This window comes from Somniosus microcephalus, chromosome 20, assembly GCF_052327205.1.
Source record: "Somniosus microcephalus isolate GS21.2 chromosome 20, FLI_Smic_1.0, whole genome shotgun sequence".
NCBI lineage: Eukaryota > Metazoa > Chordata > Chondrichthyes > Squaliformes > Somniosidae > Somniosus > Somniosus microcephalus.
In genome coordinates this window covers 78,948,528-78,972,077 of record NC_141006.1, presented here as the reverse complement: position 1 = coordinate 78,972,077, position 23,550 = coordinate 78,948,528, and the positions used below count along the sequence as shown (strand labels likewise).

The following is a 23,550-nucleotide window of genomic DNA, read 5'->3' as shown; positions in this document are numbered from 1 at the left end:
TTGTTGCCACGGGGAGAGAGTGAGGGCTCCAGGGGGAGAGAGTGAGGGCTCCAGGGGGAGAGAGTGAGGGCTCCAGGGGGAGAGAGTGAGGGCTCCAGGGGGAGAGAGTGAGGGCTTCAGGGGGAGAGAGTGAGCTCCAGGGGGAGAGAGTGAGGGCTCCAGGGGGAGAGAGTGAGGGCTCCAGGGGGAAGAGAGTGAGGGCTCCAGGGGGAGAGAGTGAGGGCTCCAGGGGGAAGAGAGTGAGGGCTCCAGGGGGAAGAGAGTGAGGGCTCCAGGGGGAGAGAGTGAGGGCTCCAGGGGGAGAGAGTGAGGGCTCCAGGGGGAGAGAGTGAGGGCTCCAGGGGGAAGAGAGTGAGGGCTCCAGGGGGAGAGAGTGAGCGCTCCAGGGGGAGAGAGTGAGGGCTCCAGGGGTAGAGAGTGAGGGCTCCAGGGGGAAGAGAGTGAGGGCTCCAGGGGGAAGAGAGTGAGGGCTCCAGGGGGAAGAGAGTGAGGGCTCCAGGGGGAAGAGAGTGAGGGCTCCAGGGGGTAAACACATCCCTCCAGCTGGGTGTAGCCTTTTGAGTAGCTTGAATGAGGGACTTTAAACACGGTGATGGGATTCACATTGGTCAGCTGTGGCTCAGTGGGCAGCACTCTCATCTGAATCAGAAGGTGTGGGTTCAAGTCCCACTCCAAGGACTTGAGCACAAAAATCTAGACTGACACTCACAATGCAGTACTGAGGGAGTGCAGCACTGTCGGAGGTGCCGTCTTTTGGATGAGACGTTAAACCGAGGCCCCATCTGCCCTCTCAGGTGGATGTAAAAGATCCCATGGCACTATTTCGAAGACGAGCAGGGGAATTCTCCCCAGTGTCCTGGGCCAATATTAATCCCTCAACCAACATCACTAAACAGATTATCTGGTCATTATCATATTGCTGTTTTGTGGGAGCTTGCTGTGCGCAATTTGGCTGCCGTGTTTCCCACATTACAACAGTGACTACACTTCAAAAAGTACTTCATTGGCCGTAAAGCGCTTTGAAACGTCCGGTGGTCGTGAAAGGCATTATAGAAATGCAAGTCTTTATTTATGTCACACACCCAACATGGCCAGAAAAACAAAATATGAGGGAAAAGTTGTTTGTTCAACTAAATGCTATTCCAGTGGTCTAGTGTTTTAAAATATTGCATTTTTCTTAAAGGAATTATTTGTGTTAACAACATGGTCAAATGGACAGACAGCTTGGGTGTGCCTCCTTTGTTCGTTCCTCACAGGTGCTGCTATCCTTCCCAGTCCTTTCTTGCCCTCAAACAGCAGATGCCTGTGCAGTCTCCTGTTTCCAACAGATGCTGTGACCTTAATGCCCTCAAACACTTGTCAAACTGCCTCGTTTCCCCTTGCCCAGAAGACAAGACAGATGACGCTGTCTCGCTCAGATTCCTCTTGCTCACTAATTCTGTCATATTTCTCCATCCTCTCCTGTCTGGTGATACCACCATCCGGATAAAGGTTTGTATTTAATGATGATCGTTACAACGAGGTCCGACAAAGAATGAGATTAATCAAAAAACTGTTTATGCTCTTTACTCAATTAAAATTTTAAATGTACGAGATTTGTGCTGTACTTCAACTTTGTGTGATTGTGTAGTGAATATTAAAATGTGCTGTACCCAACGTCTTCATTCTTCAATTTCAGGCGTGCTAAATTAGCTTCTTTAAAAGAAGATATAATAATGTTCTAAAATAATGCCTGTCGTGTTTTGCTAATGATTGATTGTGCTGAATTCAAGAAAAAATAACTTTACAGTGGGATTCAGAGATTGGAAGCTACAGGGAAGAACGAGCGTTTTCACAGTAAGCAAATCAACTGTGAAGAAATAAACACGCTTGTTCCCCAGTCAGCTCTCGGAAGTATGTTCCCAGCTTCGAGTTATGGTCTTTGTGCATTCAGACCAGCACGATCATTAGTCTATAAATAAAATAAAACTGTGCTTTATTATTTATAAATGTAATATTTTCAAAACAGTTTTTTTCTTGCGAGCCCATCATTTTATGCCAAAAATAAATATAAGAGGGATTGAGAAGAAATGAGCCATGCTCGTTTTAAATTGCATCCTTTATCAGTGGAGCAGCACATGCAGTTTACTGTTCGTGACAAAGACAAAAATAATTCATGGCCTTTCTTTCCATACATTCTAGTTCTTTTCATTAAATTTTTTCTCTCTTTCCCCCCCCCCCCCCCCCGCCGACCCATCTCTCCTGAAGGAGTTGGCTGCTCCTTGGGGTCTGGCACCAGTACCTTGCTGAAATGGCCATTTATTCATGGGTGAACCTTGACAATGAGGGCTGGTGGGCTCTTCAATCAAAGCACAAAACACAGCCGAGACTAATCCTGTCCTCACCCCCTGTCCACACACACCCACACTCACACACACTCCACACCCACACCCACATACACACCCCACATACACACTCACACCCACATACACCACACTCTCACACACACACACACACACACACACACACACACACATAATTCAAGCATGGGGTCACTGGGTAGTGATCAGGAGCAGGAACCCTGGTCCTTCGCCCAGCCCAATGGTGCAGTGTATTGATTGCCTTTCTAGTGGTTATGCAGAGGGGAAGTTGGGATCTGTTTTGGGAGCTTGCTGCAAGCTGTCCCTGTGGTATTTCACTTTCAGGTACCATTGCACCGTGCCATGGAGCAATGGAGGCACGTTAACGCCGGCGGTTTTCTCAGTTGGTGATTGATCTTAAATGAACCACTTGCAGAAATCACCGGGCATCATGCATCATTCTTCTCCACAGGGGACGAATGGCGAGTCTCAGGCCAGCCTCGTGCATCTTCCAGCAGCTGCTTGTGGAGCCCTGGGACAGGCTGCCATCAGGACCTCTTGGCCAGGCAATGGAGCATGGAGCAATGAGACCTAAAAATAGGGAGAAACTAACTTCTTCATCAAATGGATGATAAAATCATTTCCCTTGTTTTATTTTCAACAAACGATGAGTGCAGGCGAGAAATGGTGACTGGAAATCGAGTTGGTGAGAGTGGGGGGAAGTATCAGTATCATTGAGCCAGATCAATAGACCTGGGGTGAAAAGGAGGTGTAAGTCAGTGAGAAAAGATCAAGAGTAGCATTGACAAAAGAACCATGATGCCAACATTTGGGATTTTAGGATTTTGCCAGCGCTCCCTCGGTACTGCCCCTCCGACAGTGCAGCACTCCCTCAGTACTGCCACTCCGACAGTGTGGTACTCCCTCAGTACTGCCCCTCCGACAGTGCGGCACTCCCTCGGTACTGCCCCTCCGACAGTGCGGCACTCCCTCAGTACTGCCCCTCCGACAGTGCGGCACTCCCTCAGTACTGCCCCTCCGACAGTGCAGCACTCCCTCAGTACTGCCCCTCCGACAGTGCAGCGCTCCCTCAGTACTGTCCCTCCAACATTGCCGCGCTTCCTCTGCACCGCACCTCCGACAGTGCCGCACTCCCTCAGTACCGCCCCTCCGACAGTGCGGCGCTCCCTCAGTACCGCCCCTCCGACAGTGCGGCGCTCGCTCAGTACCGCCCCTCCGACAGCGCGGCGCTCCCTCAGTACCGCCCCTCCGACAGCGCGGCGCTCCCTCAGTACCGCCCCTCCGACAGCGCGGCGCTCCCTCAGTACCGCCCCTCCGACAGCGCGGCGCTCCCTCAGTACCGCCCCTCCGACAGCGCGGCGCTCCCTCAGTACCGCCCTTCCGACAGCGCGGCGCTCCCTCAGTACCGCCCCTCCGACAGCGCGGCGCTCCCTCAGTACCGCCCCTCCGACAGCGCGGCGCTCCCTCAGTACCGCCCCTCCGACAGCGCGGCGCTCCCTCAGTACCGCCCCTCCGACAGCGCGGCGCTCCCTCAGTACCGCCCCTCCGACAGCGCGGCGCTCCCTCAGTACCGCCCCTCCGACAGCGCGGCGCTCCCTCAGTACCGCCCCTCCGACAGCGCGGCGCTCCCTCAGTACCGCCCCTCCGACAGCGCGGCGCTCCCTCAGTACCGCCCCTCCGACAGAGCGGCGCTCCCTCAGTACCGCCCCTCCGACAGCGCGGCGCTCCCTCAGTACCGCCCCTCCGACAGCGCGGCGCTCCCTCAGTACCGCCCCTCCGACAGCGCGGCGCTCCCTCAGTACCGCCCCTCCGACAGCGCGGCGCTCCCTCAGTACCGCCCCTCCGACAGCGCGGCGCTCCCTCAGTACCGCCCCTCCGACAGCGCGGCGCTCCCTCAGTACCGCCCCTCCGACAGCGCGGCGCTCCCTCAGTACCGCCCCTCCGACAGCGCGGCGCTCCCTCCGTACCGCCCCTCCGACAGCGCGGCGCTCCCTCCGTACCACCCCTCCGACAGCGCGGCGCTCCCTCCGTACCGCCCCTCCGACAGCGCGGCGCTCCTGAAGCCCCGTCTGCTCCCTCAGGTAGACATAAAAGATCCCACGGCACTATTTTGAAGAAGAGCAGGGGAGTTCTCCCCAGTGTCCTGGACAATATTTATACTTCAATCATCATCACTAAAAGTAGATGATCTGGTCATTATCACATTGCTATGTATGGGATCTTGCTGTGTGCAAATTGGCTGCTGTGTTTCCATTACAACAGTGACTACACTTCAAAAGTACTTAATAACAACAGAAAATGCTGGAAAAACTCAGCAGGCCAGGCAACATCCGTGGAGAGAGAAACAGAGTCGACGTTTCAGGTCGAAACCCTTCGTCAGGACTGAGAAAACACAGGAAATGAAACAGATTAAAAGGCCAGTTTGGGGGCTGGGAAATGGGGATGAAAGAACAAAAGAGAAGTGAAGAGACATTAAGAGGTATTCAAAACCAGACGAGATGGTGATAGGACTAGTGGAGACAAAAGACGGCTCTAGATCAGGTGTGAAAAGTACTTCAACAGTACTTCATTGGCTGTAAAGTGCTTTGGACGTCCTGAGGTGGTGAAAGGCGCTGGAGAAATGTAAATCTTTCTTTTATAGTTTTTCTTTTAAGAAAGCCTGGAAAATTAACATAATATCTTGGTCGGAATTGTAAGGAACATTTTTTGTTTCTAGACAGTGTGGTAAGTTAATTTAAAAACCAATTCATGCTTTTATTTCATTTCTTAGTGTATCTCTCTTTGTTTCTGTTCCATGTAATGCAACTGATGGAGTATTGGATATTGCTGCAGCTTTAGCTACGGCAAGTTGATGTCCAACTGCGCTCTCACTGTAACTATATTGTGCAGTGTGATCCTCGAAAGCTATTAACATTCCTGAAATTCACTGCAATAAAAAGGAATCGAACTTATTCCGTCCCCTTGAAGCAGCGGCCTTGTGCTTTTTCAGGACATAGTTTTCAGTTCTTGAAACAACAACATAAAGTGCTGGGAGCATTGAGCCGGTCGGTCAGTGTCTAGGGAGAGAACAGTTGAAGGTTGGACCCTTTATCAGAACCTATGTTGCTTTTTTTTTTATCAGATGTCTGTTTTTTTGGGAGCTGTGTCAGCTTTACTGAAATATAAACAGAAAATGCTGGGAATACTCAGCGGGTCAGGCAGCACCTGTGGAGAGAGAAACAGAGTTAATGGGCTGGATTTTCTCAGCGGTGTCGGGATGGTGGCGGGAGAGCTGGTTTCCGGGTTCCGGTCCCGATCCCGGCTGCAGCCGCTCTGTCAAAGGGATTTTCCCTTGATTGGCCTTGTTAAGCCCCGCCCCGTGGGCTTCCCGGCCAATTAACAGGAAGTGAGTCTAGTGTCGTCATTTGATGACGCTTCATCAGCCGGTTTCCTTAAAGGGACCACGGCCACATAGATTTTGGCAGTAGTTCTGTCAGTATTTGACAGCATTGAGGTGCTGCAAACACAGACAAGCACTGCACAAAGGTGGACGCTTGCATCCAAGCTCTCCAATGACTCCCTCCATATGCTTAAGGAGGGAGTCTCAGCACGCAGGGAGGTTCTCTTCCCTTCCAAGGGCGGAAGAGACCTCCCCAGGAGACCAACGCAGCCTGGTTGCACATTGCACAGGAGGGCACAAGCAGGGATGCCATCAGGGGTCCCTGACTGCAGTGGTGCCAACCTTTCAATATCTCAGTGGATCACGAAACGTTACTGCAAAGCCACACTCAAAGTCACCCTGCTGTGCCACTCAACACATCCCCATCACTGCCTTCTATACCCTACTCCCGCACATCCTTACTCACACCAACTTACCTTGCACCTCCACCCATCCCTCTCTACCTACATTCTCTTCTTAGGCAGTCCCTCGGAACCGAGGATGACTTGCTTCCACATTAAAAATGAGTTCTCAGGTGACTGATGAGTCCAATGCGGGACCTACAGTCTCTGTCACAGGTGGGGCAGACGGTGGTTGAAGGGGCGGGTGGGTGGGGTGCTTGGGTTGACGTGCGCTCCTTACGCTGTTTGCGCTTGGCTTCCGCTTGCTCCCGGCGAAGAGACTCGAGGTGTTCGGCACCTTCCTGGATGCTTCTCCTCCACTTTGTGCGGTCTTGGGCCAGGGATTCCCAGGTGTCGGTGGGGATGTTACACTTTTTCAAGGGGGCTTTGAGGGTGTCCTTGAAGCATTTCCTCTGCCCACCTGGGGCTCTCTTGCCGTGCCGGAGCTCCGAATAGAGCGCTTGTTTTGGGAGTCTCGTATCGGGCATGCGGACGATGTGAACCGTCCATCGGAGCTGATCAAGCATGGTCAAAGCTTCGATGCTGGGGATGTTGGCCTGAGCGAGAACACTGACGTTGGTGCGCCTATCCTGCCAATGGATTTGCAGGATCTTGTGGAGGCAGCATTGGTGGTACCTCTCCAGTGCTTTGAGGTGACTGCTGTACATGGTCCATGTCTCTGAGGCATACAGCAGGGCAGGTATCACTGCTGCTCTGTAGACCATGAGCTTAGTGCCGGGTTTGAGGTCCTGGTGTTCAAACACTCTCTTCCTCAGGTGACCAAAGGCTGCACTGGCACACTGAAGGCGGTGTTGGACTTCGTCGTCGACGTCTGCCCTTGTTGACAGTAGGCTCCCGAAGTATGGAAAGTGGTCCACGTTTTCCAAGGCCTTGTCGTGGATTTTGATAATCGGGGGGCAGTACTGAGTGGCGGGGGCAGGTTGGTAGAGGACCTTTGTCTTACGGATGTTTAGTGTAAGGCCCATGCTCTCGAACGCTTCGGTGAAGGTGTTGACGATGGTTTGGAGTTCGACCTCCGATTGAGCGCAGACGCAAGCGTCGTCTGCATACTGTAATTCGATGACAGAGGATGGGATGACCTTGGATCTGGACTGGAGGCGACGGAGGTTGAACAGTTTCCCGTTTGTTCTGTAAATTAGCTCCACTCCAGTGGGGAGCTTACTGAGGATGAAATGGAGCATTGCAGCAAGGAAGATCGAGAAGAGCATTGGTGCGATGACACATCCTTCCTTGACCCCGGTTCGTACGTGAATTGGGTCTGTGGTGGAACCGTTGGTCAGGATCACGGCTTGCATGTCGTTGTGAAGCAGGCGGAGGATGGTGACAAACCTTTGAGGGCAGCCGAATTTGAGGAGGCCACTCCATAATCCCTCACGGTTGACGGTGTCGAAGACCGTCAGTTTATCTACATATTCAATTGTAAGCTGTCAATTTATCTACATTATCACTTGAGAGGTTTAGCCAATGTCCATGTGAGGTTTCTGATCATGTGTTGTCATACAGTGAAATCTATATTTTCAGCACTGCCCCTTATTGGACAGATCTGTGCGCACCTTGAGAAGTGTTTTACTGAGTTCCAGTGAATGTTGAGACATTACTTCCCCCCGCCTCCCCCCGGCTATAGTGATGTGTGTGCGTGGAATGGCTCGGACATTAAAGGAATTCTTCACGGTGCTAGTGTGGGATGGTGTGAACCTGGCGTATCACATGTCAGGCAGGGTTAACAGTGTCAAGTGAAGTAAATCTGGCCATGGTGATGCCATCGCTGGCCTCCCGGGCAGCAATGTTGTCAGGGGCTGATGCCCTGTGTCCAGTGCAGCATCAGGTGATGGCGGAGAAGGTTGGTGATGTTGTTGGTGATGGGGCTGATTGTGGAAGGATTCGGTGGACCAAGGTCTGATTGTTTCATTGGCTCTGATGTTGCTACAATAGATGGCAGCTGCAGGTGAGCTGACGGAAGCGACCTGTCAATGGTGAGAGAGGCTGTTCCAATGAGGTGGCACTGGCCTCTAAGCACTTGCAAGCTAAAGAAATCTCTATATGTATTACAAATGCAGTAACCAACAGTTTCTGCGCAGTTTCCTTTATACCACTTCTGCAGCTGTCAGCTTATCAGAAACATCAGAGCAGACTCAACTCATGCCAGGGTGAGCTGGCGAGTTCCCCGAGCAGCGGGTAATCCGTGGGGGAGAACGTAAAATTGGAAGGAAGCCTCAAAATACCATTAAATTGGCTCTTAACAAGCCATTTAATGAGCCCAATTGTCTCCCCCACCGCTTGGTGTCGAGTCAGTTCTCCGCTGACAGACCCGACACCTGGGAGACTTGCGTGGAGGCGGGTTGACAGTGGGTTTCCTACCCGCTGCCAATCTTTGCTATTTTAACTGCAGACCCACCTCCAAACCCACCCTCTGAGCGCCGGCAAAATTCCGGCCAACATTTCAGATCGATGACCTTTCGTCAGAACTGGAAAAATGTAGGGATGTAACAGGTTTTAAGCAAGTGCAGAGGCTGGGAAACGGGGGGGAGGGGAGGATAGAACAAAAGGGAAGGTCTGTGATAGGGTGGAAGGCAGGAGAGATTAAATAACAAAAGGGATGATGATGCGAGGCGAAAGGATATGGTAATGGGACAAGTAAAGAAACAAAAGATGGGTCTAGAGGAGGTGTAAATGGGAATCACGGAACCATTACCAACACCTGCTGTCTGATAAAATGGGAGCAGTGGTTATGCTCTTTACAATGATTATGAGCTTTCCTGATGCTGCTCATCAGCTTTTCCAAGTTTTGTAGGTTGACATGTATAGAGAGAGACAGAATATTTCCCTCTCACATTCTCTCGTATTTTGGTGAATCATAGAATAGTACTGCACAGAATGAGGCCCATCGAGTCAGCGCCAGCTCTTTCGAGTCAAATGCATTAAAACAACCGTGCATGATCAACAAATTGTGAACATAATGGTGAGCACAGGTCACACCGGCTGCACCCAGACAGTACTCGGTTTGCACTGTCTGCTTCCAGTCCCTGCTCTCCTGCACACGGCTCCTCTCCCAGCCGCCTGTCTCGAGAGCGCGGGGCAGCACTCTCCGCACATTGTCAACTGTCTTTTGATTAATGGGAGGGTCACTGCGAATCCCTGTGAGAAATGAAAACATTGCGGCAAATGGATGCAAGACAAGTGCCTCGCAGTAACTCCCAGAGAGAAACAGCTGTCACAGAACCTTCAGACATGAAGCTAGGGCCAGCTAAAGTGATTGCTTGTGGGAGATACGATTGCTGGGGAACATCAACACCTGACATTAGAGATTTGGACAAACTGTGGCGTAGTGATGAATTACTGTGGGAGGGGGGGTGGGGGGAGGAAGCCACCCTGGTAAGTGAATGTGCAGAACACAGAGGATGGTGGAATTAAACTATCGTGTTTCATAGAATCATAGAAATTTTCGGCACAGAAGGAGGCCATTCGGCCCATCGTGTCTGTGCCGGCCGAAAAAGAGCAAATCCAGCCTAATCCCCTCTTTCCAGCTCTTGGTCCGTAGCCCTGCAGGTTCCGGCACTTCAAGTTCATATCCAAGTACAGGAAACTCTTTGGTATCCGGCACCGACGGGACCGGCGTGTTGCCGGTTGATCAAAAATTCCGGATGATGGAGAGGGTTATCTACCGAGGCTATTTTTAACAAAGAAAAATAAAAAAATCAAGAAATGTGCAGTATACAGTAATTGGGTACTCACCTACAGAATGTTGTGTTAAATGGATGGTGGAAGATGCTTGATTAAGTACAGTACTGCCAGTTGAGGGTAATGCAATGCAATGACTACCAGCAGCGTGGGAGACACACAGTATCCCTGTAAAATGGTGGATCAGACGAGACTACCGGCAGCGCGGGAGAGTCAGACTCCTGTTATTGAGGTGTTCGGACTTCCGACAGCGCCAAGAAGCTGAGTAGTGGCAGTTTGGAGAACTACCCCCACTGACTAACTAGTCCACCGCGGGAGACTCGGACTCGGACTCGGACTCGACAACATTGCCGGTTATTGAGGTGTTGTTTTCAGAGTGAGAATTTTGCCGGTTAATAGAGAATTCCGGATATTTAGGTGCCGTTTAAACGAGTTTCCTGTATTTTTTTAATGTGATGAGGGTTTCTGCCTCGACCACCCTTTCAGGCAGTGAGTTCCAGACCCCCACCACCCTCTGGGTGAAAAAAGTTCTCCTCATCTCCCCTTTAATCTTTCTACCAATTACTTTAAATCTATGCCCCCCTGGTTATATTGAGCTATTGTGAGAGATGAGAGTTTTGTGGTGAGCCATACGAAATGGTGGCATCGTATTATGTCACGGGCAGAAACCAGTAGGAGCCATTGAAGGAAATGGGCATGATGGTGACCTCGCAAATTGACGTGAGAAACTAACGCATTACGCTGAGTTTAATTGTAAGAAAGCAGAATGCTGCGTATTTCATGGACCGTCGTCAAGTGAAACAAAAGTCTCGTTAGCATCTGAGCGAATTGCAGCAACCATCCCACCCCGAAAGGCCCCCATTAAAATTAATGGCATTCTTGTACATTTCTGTACTAAGCCACTAAGGGAAAATGAAGAATACTTTAATGCCATTATGAATATAAAATGAATAATGAGTACAGAAAATGATTCAGAATGAATGTGAATCTACCTCGGGGGCTTTAGCGAAGTCATTATCTTCACATGAATTATTTGAATATGGCACAGTGAGCACAAAGATAAGCGATGGCTTGTTGAGTTTATCCATTGATTCCGACTCCTGTACCACCACAGTGTGGCCTGTTCTCTGCTATAATATGCCATTGTACTGTGGGTACATTGAAACACACTTACATTATCAATGTACATTTTTTCAAGAGTAACGTGTTGAATTTAATAGGAGTAAAAATAACAATGGCCTTAAAATGAAACTACTTTATTAACTCACTTTATTTAACTACATATTCAAAGGGCAGGAATTTAACTCAGGAGTTGGGTAGGAGGCGGGACTACAACGTTCAGGGTTTTAGTCCCGCCTCCATCGAGATGCGGCTAACCCACGCGATTTTAACTTGATTGACCCCAGCGGGCTCAGCAGGCCAATTAAGGACCAACTGGCAACAGGTGACGTCACAGACTCAAATTTCATCTGTCAAGAGGTTTTGACAGATGAAATATCAGCGTTTCACAGCTGTTTGAAGCTGTCAAGCACTGACCGTCTTACTTCTAACTTGAGTCCTTCTCCACAGACTCAGTTAGAAATCTCTCCTGCACAGAAAGCTGAAGGCTGTCACTTTTGACAGTTTGCAGCCATTCTGCTTTCTGTGCCGGTGAGATGAGGGACTCCCAAGACCTAAAGGAAGGAAGGCTGAAAAGGTAAGAAAAGATATGTAAAACTTATTTAATCACTTTAGACACACCAAACACACTTACCTTTGTACTCATGCACACATCACTCACCTGAATACCGACATCTCGACCCCTCCAAGTCCTTCAACCCGACGGCCCGACTCCTCTAACTTGGCGTGGTTTGGAGCCATCGGGAATCCCACACATCAACATCAAAAATAGGGATTAGGCTAAAAACTGCCTGTTAACTACCTGTTAACAGGCAGTTAATTGGCACTAATCCCTTCCCGCCTCGGGTAGGCGGATCCCAGTGCGGGGCGGGTACCCGCCTCCTTTGAAACTGTCATGGAGGCGGGTTTGGGTGCGGGAAGGGGTCGGGACCCCCGATTTCGGGATTTTAACACTCCCCCACGCCTCCAATCCCGACTCCACGGCACAATGAAAATCTTGCCCAATGAGTTTGCTTGTAAAATATACGTGTTAGATGCCAGCTGGGCTCAGCTCCACTGCAGGATTAAAGGTGCAAGTTGGTTCTAACAGCTGAACTACACTGGCAGTATTACAGTACTACTACGATTCAATATTAAAAGGGATTTGCTCAAATATAAGAAATTATTGCCCCTCCTTATCTCTGTAATCTCCTCCAGCCCTATAATCCCCCTAGATATCCATGCTCTGCCTGTTCTGGTCTTCTGAACATCCCTGATTTTAATCGCTCCACCATTGGCGGCCGTGCCTTCAGCTGCAAGGGTCCTAGGCTCCGGAATTCCCCCACTCCTCCTTCAAGATGCTCCTTAAAACTTACCTCTTCGGCCGAGCTTTGGGTCATCTGCCCTAACATCTCCTTATATGGCTTGGTGTCAAATTTTGCGGTTTTTTTTGGTAACAGTCCTGTGAGGCACCTTGGGATTTTTTATTATGTTGCAGGCGCTATATAAATATATAAGTTGTTGTTGTTGGGTCAGCTAGTACAGGAAACTCTCGATTTACCGGCACCCAAATAACTGGAAATCTCGGTTAACCGGCAAAATTCAGGAGTAGGTTCAGTTAAGTTTTTCTTCATATTAATGGCCATTTCTTGATTCTTGGCTGTGTAATCGGGGGTTCCTGCACTTGTTGCTAAGCAACAGGGACGCTTGGTCTGTGGTCAGGCTTCTTGCACCTGTTGCTAAGCAACAGGGAAGCCTGGATTTGTTACTGTGTACGGAGCTCTCGTACCTTTTAACTATAACTCTCTGTAATCCGGACTTTTTGAGAAACCGGCACCATGCCGGTCCCGTCGGTGCCGGGTAATAAAGAGTTTCCTGTAGCACTCTTGCATCTGTTCGAAAGGTTGTAGATTGAAGCCCGACTCCTGGACTGGAGCGTATAAGAGGGCTGACATGTAAGTGCAATGCTCAGCGTTTTGAGGGGTGTTGCCTTTATGGAAGAAACATTACAATGAGGCTCCGTCTGCCTCTTCAGGAGATCTTCTGTCGCACTACAGACAGTAATTTGGAGGATATGCTATGCTGTAAGGGCAGAATTATTTGACCACTCATCACAGATGGTATTATTCTACTGCTAAGGTGGGGGCCATGTAATCTGGTCTGTCCCTCTACCATCTGATTGCTGTTAGTAATTTTATTAGGGCAATTAGAGGGTAATTGTTTCCAGATAAGCTTAGCAGGTGTTAGCTCTATCCAAGGGCAGAAAAATCAACAGGAAATGACCTCTCTCTAAATTAGTATGTATTAAAGATTTCTTAAATCTGTCAACGAGGTCTGAAATGTGATGCAGGTGTGCTGGATGCAAGAGTTGTTATACAGGCTAGCAGATCTTCTGTGACGTTAGTGAGTTAGGAAGGATGTATTGACCTTGGAGGGGACACAGTGCAGCTTCACCAGAATAAAATCAGGGTTTAAAGGGTTAAATTATGAGGACAGGTTGCATAAACTTGGCTTGTATTCCCTGGAGTTTAGAAGGTTGAGGGGTGATCTAACCGAGGTGATTAAAACTATAAAGGGATTCGATAGGGTAGATACAGAGAAACTGTTTACTCCGTCGTGGGAATCCAGAACAAGAGGGCATAATCTTAAAATTACAGCTCGGCCAATCTGGAGTGAAATCAGGAAGCAACTCACCAATAAACAACAACAACTTGCATTTATATAGCGCCTTCAACGTAGTAAAACGTCCCAAGGCGCTTCACAGGAGTGCTCTGAAACAAAATTTGACACCGAGCCACATAAGGAGATATTAGGACAGGTGACCAAAAGCTTGGTCAAAGAGGTAGGTTTTAAGGAGTCTTTTAAAGGAGGAGAGAGAGGCGGAGATGTTTAGGGAGGGAATTCCAGAACTTTGGGCCTCGGCAGCTGAAGGAATGGCCGCCAATGGTGAGGCGATGGAAATCGGGGATGGACAAGAGGTCTGAATTGGATCCCTTCACACAAGAGTAGTGGAAATCTGGCACCCAAAAGGCAGTGGATGCTGGGTCAATTGAAATTTTCCAGATTGAGATCGATAAATTACGGTTAGGTATGTGTATCAAGGGATATGCAACAAAGGCAAATAAATGGTGCTGAGTTACCGATCTACCATGAACTAATTGAATGGAGGGACAGGCTCGAGGGGATGAAAGACATACTCCTGTTTCGATGTTCCGAGAGGATACAGTGAGGTGTGACATTTGAAGTGTGGTGGATAAAGTATGACAGGAAAAAGTGTGATGCTTGCAAAAACTGCAGGCAATATGCACAACTTCTAATATATTACTAGTTGATTTCCTGTGGCCTGGCACACAGGGAGTTAAGACCATGGGCTAGAAATCTGCCTCGGGTGCTGGCGCAGAATGGGATCAGCTACCCATTCGTTATACGCTGCCCCTAATATTCCGTTCCATTGCAGGTGAATTTCTACCCCCTGAATGTGGCTGGCCTCCCACATTCCACCCAACGTAAACTTCAGGTCATCCAAAACTCGGCTGCCCGTGTCCTAACTCGCACCAAGTCCCGTTCACCCATCACCCCTGTGCTCGCTGACCTACATTGGCTCCCGGTTAAGCAACACCTCGATTTCAAGATTCTCATCCTTGTTTTCAAATCCCTCCATGGCCTCGCCCCTCCCTATCTCTGTAATCTCCTTCAGCCCCACAACCCCCCGAGATATCTGCGCTTCTCTAATTCTGTCCTCTTGAGGATCCCTGATTATAATCGCTCCACCATTGGTGGCCGTGCCTTCTGTTGCCTGGGCCCTAAGCTCTGGAATTCCCTCCCTAAACCTCTCCGCCTCGCTACCTCTCTTTCCTCCTTTAAGACGCTCCTTAAAATCTCTCTTTCCTCCTTTAAGACGCTCCCCCCTACCTCTTTAACCAAGCTTTTGGTCACCTGCCCTAATTTATCCTTATGTGGCTCAGTGTCAAATTTTTTTGTCTTAAAATGCTCCTGTGCAGCGCCTTGGAACGTTTTACTACGTTAAAGGTGCTATATAAATACAAGTTGTTGTTGTTGTCTTAAAATGCAGCTGGATTAAAGGGTGGAGATAATTATACCAGGGCATGTAGATGTAATTTGGTCTCCATTTTAAAGTCATACATTCCATCATTATTTTTATATAATAATACTTTGACTTTATATTATTATTTATAGTTAAATAGCAAAGTGTACGGCAAAACGAGAAGCAGAAAAATAGAATTGGTTGGAGCATCTGATTTCTTTGCAGTGTAGCTGGGAAATGTAAAACGAATGGCCTATAGTGCCATCACTGGCAAGAGGGTGTAACTACAGCGTGACACGTTTACATAGCCAGTTACCATTATAAATGTAAGTATAGGAATTTAGAATGGGAACAAATTGACACAAATGTGTGACAAAAATGTGACAATGGGCAGCAACATCTTGCAGACAGGAAGTGTGAGCAGCCCTTAGATTTTTTATATTTTACAGATATGTAAGATGATCTCCTGTGCTGTTGCTCCTGATGAGTTCGAGGATTCAATAGCCTGCAGGGAAATCAGACCTGAACCATTATAGATGTACTAAATAATATAAAGTTTCCAATAGTTCAGCAAAGCTGAAGCAGAATGTCGACTTCTGTCAATTTTTTTTGTATGTAACTTTTGTAATCAATTTTTATGTCGGAGAGACGATTGCTTTGCATAACTCTAAATAAAAGACATGTTTCCACCTTGACCTCTTTCAGCTGTGAAAATAAAACTTCTGCAATCTAAAGTAATGCAATTTTATCCCAGGTTTTCTTGGGGTTGCAAAAGAAGAATTTTTAAACAACGGATACGAGGTTGTATTATTGCATGATGTGTCCATAACTGCGAGAATTGAAAGACCTCGCTCTTAGCTGATCAAGGGTGTATTACAGAGCATTAATTTGCTATAATGCAGGAGCTAAGGTTATTTTAGCTCCAAGCTCCCTGAGCAGCCAATAGCCTGCAGGGAAATCAGACCTGCTCACACAAAAGCAAAACACTGTGGATGCTGGAAATCTGAAATAAAAGCAGAAAATGCTGGAAATACTCGACAGGTCAGGCAGCATCTGTGGAGAGAGAAACCGTGCTAATGCCCAGAAATTTGGGTCGGAGGCTTCCCGCGGGTGTAAGCCTCCGACCTGCACTTACCGAGTGCGCGAGCCGTTGAGCTGTGGGCCCACATGGGATTCCGATCCTGGGCCTCCTCCAACTGCTGGCGCGCAGTGCTTGCGTATCCCAGGGGCGCAGTTAGTTCGAAGCGTCCCCTGGGATCACGTGGGCCATGGAGAGCCAATGGTAGCAGGGAAATGCCCATTCATAAAATTGACAGAAAGAGCTGTCAAAACTATAAATACAAATCAGCCCCAAAACATAACTAAAACTTCAAATAATTTTTTTTTAATCACATTTTTAAAATAGCTATAAATTACATAAAATAACTATTTTAAACAATAATTTAAATTTTTGAAAAAATTTATTACATTTTCTAACGGGGCTAAAAATAAACTTACCTTTCTTTAAAGTATTTAAAAATAATAAACCTGTGGAAAAAATGTTTTAATTTTACTTAATTCACCACTTACCTTGTTAAAAGCAGGCCTTGCGACTGCTTTTTAAAAGTGTAACTCCTGGAGACTTACCCTCCCGGAGAAACCTGCAAAAAAAACGGAAGTTCAATGCGCACGCGCTGCCTCTCCGGCGCACACGTTTGACCTGTGAACCCCTTCCTTTAAGGGAACGGAAGTTCCGGTTTCCCGCGCATGCGCAGTGCATGCACGAAACCGGCACTTTCGTTGGGCCTACGCGTGAGTACCCGACGCGTACTCACCCGTGGAGACCCGAATTTCTGGCCCATAATGTTTCAGGTTGCTGACCTTTCGTCAGAATTGGAACAGGTTCCAATTCCAGTTCTGACAAAAGGTTGTCGACCTGAAAATATGGGCACGATTCTGCCAGCTCTGGGGAGGCGGGACTGCTGGGAAAATGGCAGAATCTGGGAGTAGGTGCCCATCCCGACCCCAACCCACCTCCGTGCCATCTTGCCAGGAGGCGGGTAGCCGACCTGCGCCGGGTAGTTAACAGGCAATTAAGAGGATTATCCCCATTTTTCCAGTAGAGGCGCGGGCTTCCCGACGTTGGGAAACCCCGCCAGGGTCACCGAGGCGAGTAGTGGGTCTGCGGGGGTTGGAGGGGTGCAAAAGTGTGCTGTGAAGGTAAGTGATGGGTGCAAGTGTGGAGAGGGGAGTATGTGAGGTGAGTGAAAAGTGTTAGTAAAAGTTTACTTACTTTTGTTTCTTCCTGCAGGCTTCAACAGTTGGAGATGCGGAGAGCCTCACATCTCACCGGCAGTGATGACAGATGGCTGCTGCATTCTCCGATGCAACAACCATCTAATTTCTGCTAAAGAAAGAGGCTTGATGAGTCTTGAATTCAAGAACTCATCAAACAACAGAGAATGTCAGTGTTTGACAGCTTCACAGAGCTGTCAAACGATGACAAGTCATCTGTCAACAATTTTTGACAGATGAAACATCATACGCTGGCATTCTCTGTAAATGGCTTCCCCTTAATTGGCCTGCTAAGCCCGCTGGGCGGGTTTAACAAGGTCAATCAAGGGAAAATAGCGTGGGTTGGCCACAAGTTGATGGAGGTAGACAACGACCCAACAAGCAGCAGTCCCGCCTCCAACGCGCCCCCATTGGCAAAATCGCCCCCGTTAACTCTGTCTCTCTCTCCACAGATGCTGCCTGACCTGCTGAGTATTTCCAGCATTTTCTGTTTTTATTTCAGACCTGGGAAACGAGAGAATGCACTGACAGCATAGATTCTTTTTTCTAATTCTTGAAAAGTTGAAGATTTATATATTTGTACGTTCATTTTTTCTGTATTTTTGAAAGAGAATCTGTAATTATTTCCAATTCCTGTGCTGTATAGTCACTTCCTTCATGTTTTAAAAGTACTATGACCTAACCGAATTTAAATAATTGCAAGCTAATGTTTTAAATTATATTTTGTTTAATTGCTGGGCCAGTTCTATTATTCTGACTAATAAAAAGAAAGAAAGACTTGCATTTTTGTAGCGCCTTTCACGACCATTGGATGTCTCAAAGCGCTTTACAATCAATGAAGTACTTTTGAAGTGGAGTCACTGTGGTAATGTGGGAAACGTGGCAGCCAATTTGTGCACAGCAAGCTCCCACAAACAGCAATGTGCTAATGACCAGATAATCTGTTTTTGATATGTTGGTTGAGGGATAAATATTGGCCAGAACACCGGGGAGAATTTCCCTGCTCTTCTTTGAAATAGTGCCATGGGATCTTTCACATCCAGCTGAGAGAGCAGACGGGGCCTCGGTTTAGTGTCTCATCTGAAAGACGGCACCTCCGACAGTGCAGCACTCCCTCAGCACTGCATTGGAGTGTCAGCCTAGCTTTATGTGCTCAAGTCCCTGGAGTGGGACTTGAACCCACAACCTTCTGACACTAATAAGACAATGCAGCACATTGGTACAAAATATCGGTTACTTATATGGGAAGGAGATTATGGGCTTAACCATTACTTGTACAATAGTAATGCTGATCTTGGTGTTACTCCAACCTGATGCACAGAAATCACAAAAAGGCACTTCCATTGGTGTGTTGTGAATGAAAGTACTAACATTTTACATTTTTTCTCTCTCAATTGTCTTCTCTCCTTGCCGTTGAGGTATGGTTCTATGGTTACTGGCAGCACAATATTACCTTGCCTAGCTGCCCAATCTTCATATGTAAGTGCAGACTGTAAGGACATCATAGTCAATCTGATATAACAACAGAAAATGCTGGAAAAACTCAGCAGGCCAGGCAACATCCGTGGAGAGAGAAATAGAGTCAACGAATCAGGTCGAAACCCTTCGTCGAGACATAGTCACCATAGTCAATCTGATTCTGTCCTCACCCAACCTCCAGCAGAGCCCCGGTCAGCAATCGGGAGCAGGAATCCAAGCTGATTTTGGCGCCACTAGTTTTACAAAAAATAATAGCTCGCAGAGTTTATACCTCGAATTAAATACTGCGATGCTAGTCAGGTTTCCCATGCTGTTTTATTTCTTCACTTGATGTCTCATCTTAACATACCATCGAATGCGCGAATTTATAGGAATTCAAAAAACAACTTTTTCCACAAGACTAGCTGCGTCGAAGAAGCAATGAGAATGGGTGCTTGAGTGGTGGCCTACTTTAATTAAGAGAGTGAATAATGATTCTAAGGCTGCGCCAATCTACGAGTGAATTGAACTGGTGAACTGATGTAAACAAAATGCTGGTGCGGACAAATTCAAACTGGCACAGTTCATTTCCCTTAGTGACGGTGGGATTCTTGCCAATTTGGTCCCATACGGGTTTAGACTCTGAACCGGATCATTTTATTTTTGTTAAGGTTGAAAATGACATTACCTCTTCCCTTGTGTGTGCACTGTCCTTTTGTACTGCTCAACATGGGAGGCGTGAAATGCTGACACAATCTCTTCACATGAGAATCTCTCCAAAAAGTAAAGTGCTTCTTTTTTTTAAGGTGAAAATGTATTTGAATTGCAATAGAAGCATTTGAAGGACAGCCGCGTGCAATCATTGTAAAATAGAAACATAGAAAAATAGAAGCAGGAGTCGGCCATTCGGCCCTTCGAGCCTGCTCCGCCATTCAATGTGATCATGGCTGATCCTCTATCTCAATGCCATATTCCCGCTTTCTCCCCAGACCCCGTGATCCCTTTGTGGCAAAGAAAAGCAAAACATTTGAACCGAACAAGGACATGAATTCAATTAGGAATCTGTTAGCTCATTTGGAAAGTCTGTGCTTTATTATGTTTCCCCTGCAGTTTCAGAATATATTTGTACATTAGGTCACATATCAGCCATGATCTCATTGAATGGCAGAACAGGCTCGAGGGGCTGAATGGCCTCCTCCTGCTCTTATGTTGCTAACTTTTTCATTATCAAGCACTGCAAACATACGAACAATGACGGACGTGAAAAGACCCTCTGGCCCATTCAGCCTGTCCCGCACAATGACGATACCTTGTGTCTCACAATATCTACACTCCCCACCCCACCCCAAACCATGGGATCTCCCGGGGGAGGTGAAAAGACAGATTTAAAATCCCCAGGCCAATTCGATTGGGGGAAAAAAAAATCTGTGAAATTCCTCTGTGACCTCCCCCCCCGCCGCCCCCGCCAAGGGGATCAAGCTGGTCCAGAAGACCTCTCTAGCCCTGATAATTCCGTGCATTACCTAACTTTAGTAAGAGTTGATCTCCGCCCCAGCCAGAAACAGGTCGAGCTCGCGCTTGAAGGGATTCAATGAATCAGCGTCGACCGCACGATACAGCAGCCTGTTCGTAATCTTCTGTCCAATGTATTTTACTAGCGGTAGCAATTTGACAATATCATGAAGCATAACATTTGTACAAATTGCAGTGTGTTGCTGATGCATATCATTTTTTGGCACAGTTTTTCAAATGGTCGTATGGTCCATTCATTATATTCAGAAAAAAAATTCCTTTCATTTTGGCCCTGCTTTAATATTTTAGCTAGGGTGACTGAGCTCTAGACTGTTGTATAATTTATTGAGCTCTTTAAAAGCAAATTCCTTTATAAATAGGCTCCCAAGTACTAAAACCACTTGGAAGGAAGTCTCGAGCGTATTGCGCAATTCAGCAGTGCCACGCTCGCTGTGACAGCTACTACATTTGTAATTAGAAGAAAAGAAACATCAGCAAGTTCTCCGATTGAGTCAGTGCACCCACCATCGTGGGCTGCGGGGCTGGTAGTTTCAGTGATACGACCACACCCGGTGAGTGAGATAGTACTCGGGAGACCGAGGTTTGGCTGGCAAGAGGTGGGAAGACTGGAAGAATGGCCAGTTCGTCAATTATTCCTGTTTTGGAGTGGCGAGCAGTGCTGTAGGATTTTATATGACCTAAGGTGGCGTATTGTCTGTGTAATGTCTCTCCCAACCAATGTAGTGTCAGCAGATTGCAGTGTCTACTCCTAAGTAAGTGCGCCACTAATATTGCAAAGTTGATCTAATTATTGGCCAGTTGATGGGGTAACTTGACGGGGTGTTGGACTAACGGGAGAGCTCTTCCAACGAGCCAGCCCAGGCACGATGGGCCAAATGGCCTCCTTCTGTGCCATATCATCCTATGTTTCTAACTTTTCAAGAGTTAACCAATTTATCATGTACGCTGACCACGACTTTTTTTATAACAAATTTACACTGTCATCACCAGGTGCAGTTAGGACCAATATCCTACAGAGAAAAGCCTGCTTAAGCAAATACAATTTAACTTTGTGTAATATACTTCTTGTGGAATACTCTGAATTTGTCACCTCAAATTGTCCCACCATTAACGCCACTATTTCATCCAGCTTAAAATGCCCTCCTCTGACACAGTTCAAGCTTGGAAAGACAAAATTACTCATTTTTGCTGCGTGTTTTTCAAAGTTCAAGTAGAAGAAATATAAAAGTTTCACGAATCCCAGATTACACTTAACTGAAATTCTAGTTAAACATGCAGTTGCCACTGAGTATGATGCTCATGTGCTGAGAACTGGCATCTATCTAAGGCCAATCTAAAAGCAGGTTAGTCCATATTGAAGCTGTTTGTGCAAATATACCGAACCTTTCTCTTTTGGAAGTGTAGTCACTGTTTCCTACATTACACTTGGGCCGAGACTTCCTGGAGTTTAGAAGAATGAGAGGTGGCCTCATTGAAACATATAAGATCCTGAGGGGGATTGACAGGGTAGATGCTGAGAGGTTGTTTCCCCCCTGGCTGGAGAGTCTAGAACCAGGGGTCACAGTCTCAGGATAAGGGGTCGGCCATTTAAGACTGAGATGAGGAGGAATTTCTTCACTCAGAGGGTTGTGAATCTTTGGAATTCTCTGCCCCAGAGGGCTGTGGGTGCTCAGTCTTTGAGTATATTCAAGGCTGAGATCGATAGATTTTTGGACTCTAGGGGAATTAAGGGATCAAGTGGAGTTGAGGTCAAACATCAGCCATGATCTTATTGAATGGCGGAGCAGGCTCGAAGGGCCGTATGGCCCACTCCTGCTCCTAATGCTTATGTTCTTATGTACTTCAAAAAAAAAGTACTTCATTGGCTGTAAAGCGTTTGGGTCATGAAAGGCGCTATATAAATGCAAGTCTTCCTTTTACTTTAATATCATCAGGGAAGTAACCCTTGCCCTTGTTCCTTTGATAGGCTGTTGGACCTCCAGTGGCTGGCGCATTTAAAGAGAGACCGATAAAACCAACAGCATTTCGGAAGTTTTACGAAAGGGGTGACTTTCCTGTTGCCATGGAACACGACACAAAAGGAAATCGAATAGCCTGGAAGGTTGGTGCGATCTTAACTTCTGCAACATTCATGTCGCATCTCCTGCCAGCAACAAATTTAGCTCATCAATTATTTTGATTGAGTATTTTTGTAAATGGCACTGTAAACACACCCATGAGGCAGCTTTGTCCCAATCTAATGATTAAATTATGTGCTTCGTGAGATGACAGGGTCAGAAGTGCTTTTTTTAAAAGCCTTTTTGCCCAGCCATCTATTTCATTTTTATGAGGATTTGCAAGACTCAGCTATTCCAACCAGTCTATCGTTGATAACTGATATGCCTCAGACTTAGTTCATTGTCATGACTCCATCCTTTACTGCAGGCTGTATCTTTGAATGCAACCATTAATTAGCTAAATAGCTAGGTCATAAATGTGTACCGTCTGTAATCAAGCGTTGAATGTAAATTAAGCTCGGACCGATATTACAACTCTTCACTTCCTATGCAGGATTGCTAATGTAATCAGTGTCAGACACGTCCCTGTCACTGCCTGACCTCCAGCCTGAAATCATTGCGTCTCCTCGATTTTCCCTTGTGAAAGGTTAATTGGTTTAGAAATGAATCGATTAGTTCTAGTCTCTAATGCTGTTATTCAGCTTTTACAAAAAATGGTATAACAGAAATCCCTTTTATTAATCCAATTCAGTTTATTTTCTCTCAACAATTTATATCTAAGTGCCATGACAAGGGACCGCATTGGAGCATTTTTAAACTGATTAGGAAATTAGAAATTTCATTACTGGGAAAGCTTTTAGAGAAACAGTCTGTTTCCATGTCTTGGAATGCTCACAAATTCACAAAGCAATAAATCTTAAAGTGGACAGTGTATTTTTTTAGAAGCAGTTACAAATGGTAGCGGGCTTGTTCAGATTTTTCATTAAATAGATAAAGATAATAAATTCAAATTTGAATAAATGTATTCCAGGATATCAGCATTTATAATTTATTCAATTAAACTTACATACAAAAATACAGTTAACTAATACAAGTAATGTAGGCAGTCTCGACCACCACTGTTCAAAGGACATTATTTTTTCAATGATAAATGACACATTTGTCATACTATTTTGTTTCTGTTGAGCACCCACAAGCTACTGTGGAATATCTCCACATTCCCAATTCTGGGCATGTGTATCAGTCCTGAATGGGACCATTGCACGAA

At 46.9% G+C, this 23,550-nt stretch overlaps 1 protein-coding gene across 5 annotated transcripts in view; it reads left to right on the top strand.

The window, feature by feature from the left end:
* pacrg (PARK2 co-regulated) overlaps positions 1-23,550 on the top strand; it is a 394,611-nt gene that overhangs the window by 95,542 nt on the left and 275,519 nt on the right. For 4 of the 5 annotated variants that reach the window (XM_085963066.1, XM_085963067.1, XM_085963068.1 and 1 more), the window contains one exon: positions 22,253-22,387. The exons of the other annotated variant lie outside the window; for it this stretch is intronic. In XM_085963066.1, the coding sequence (XP_085819192.1) occupies positions 22,253-22,387 (135 nt within the window). The remainder of the gene's footprint in view (positions 1-22,252; positions 22,388-23,550) is intronic. 5 annotated transcript variants of the gene reach the window in all.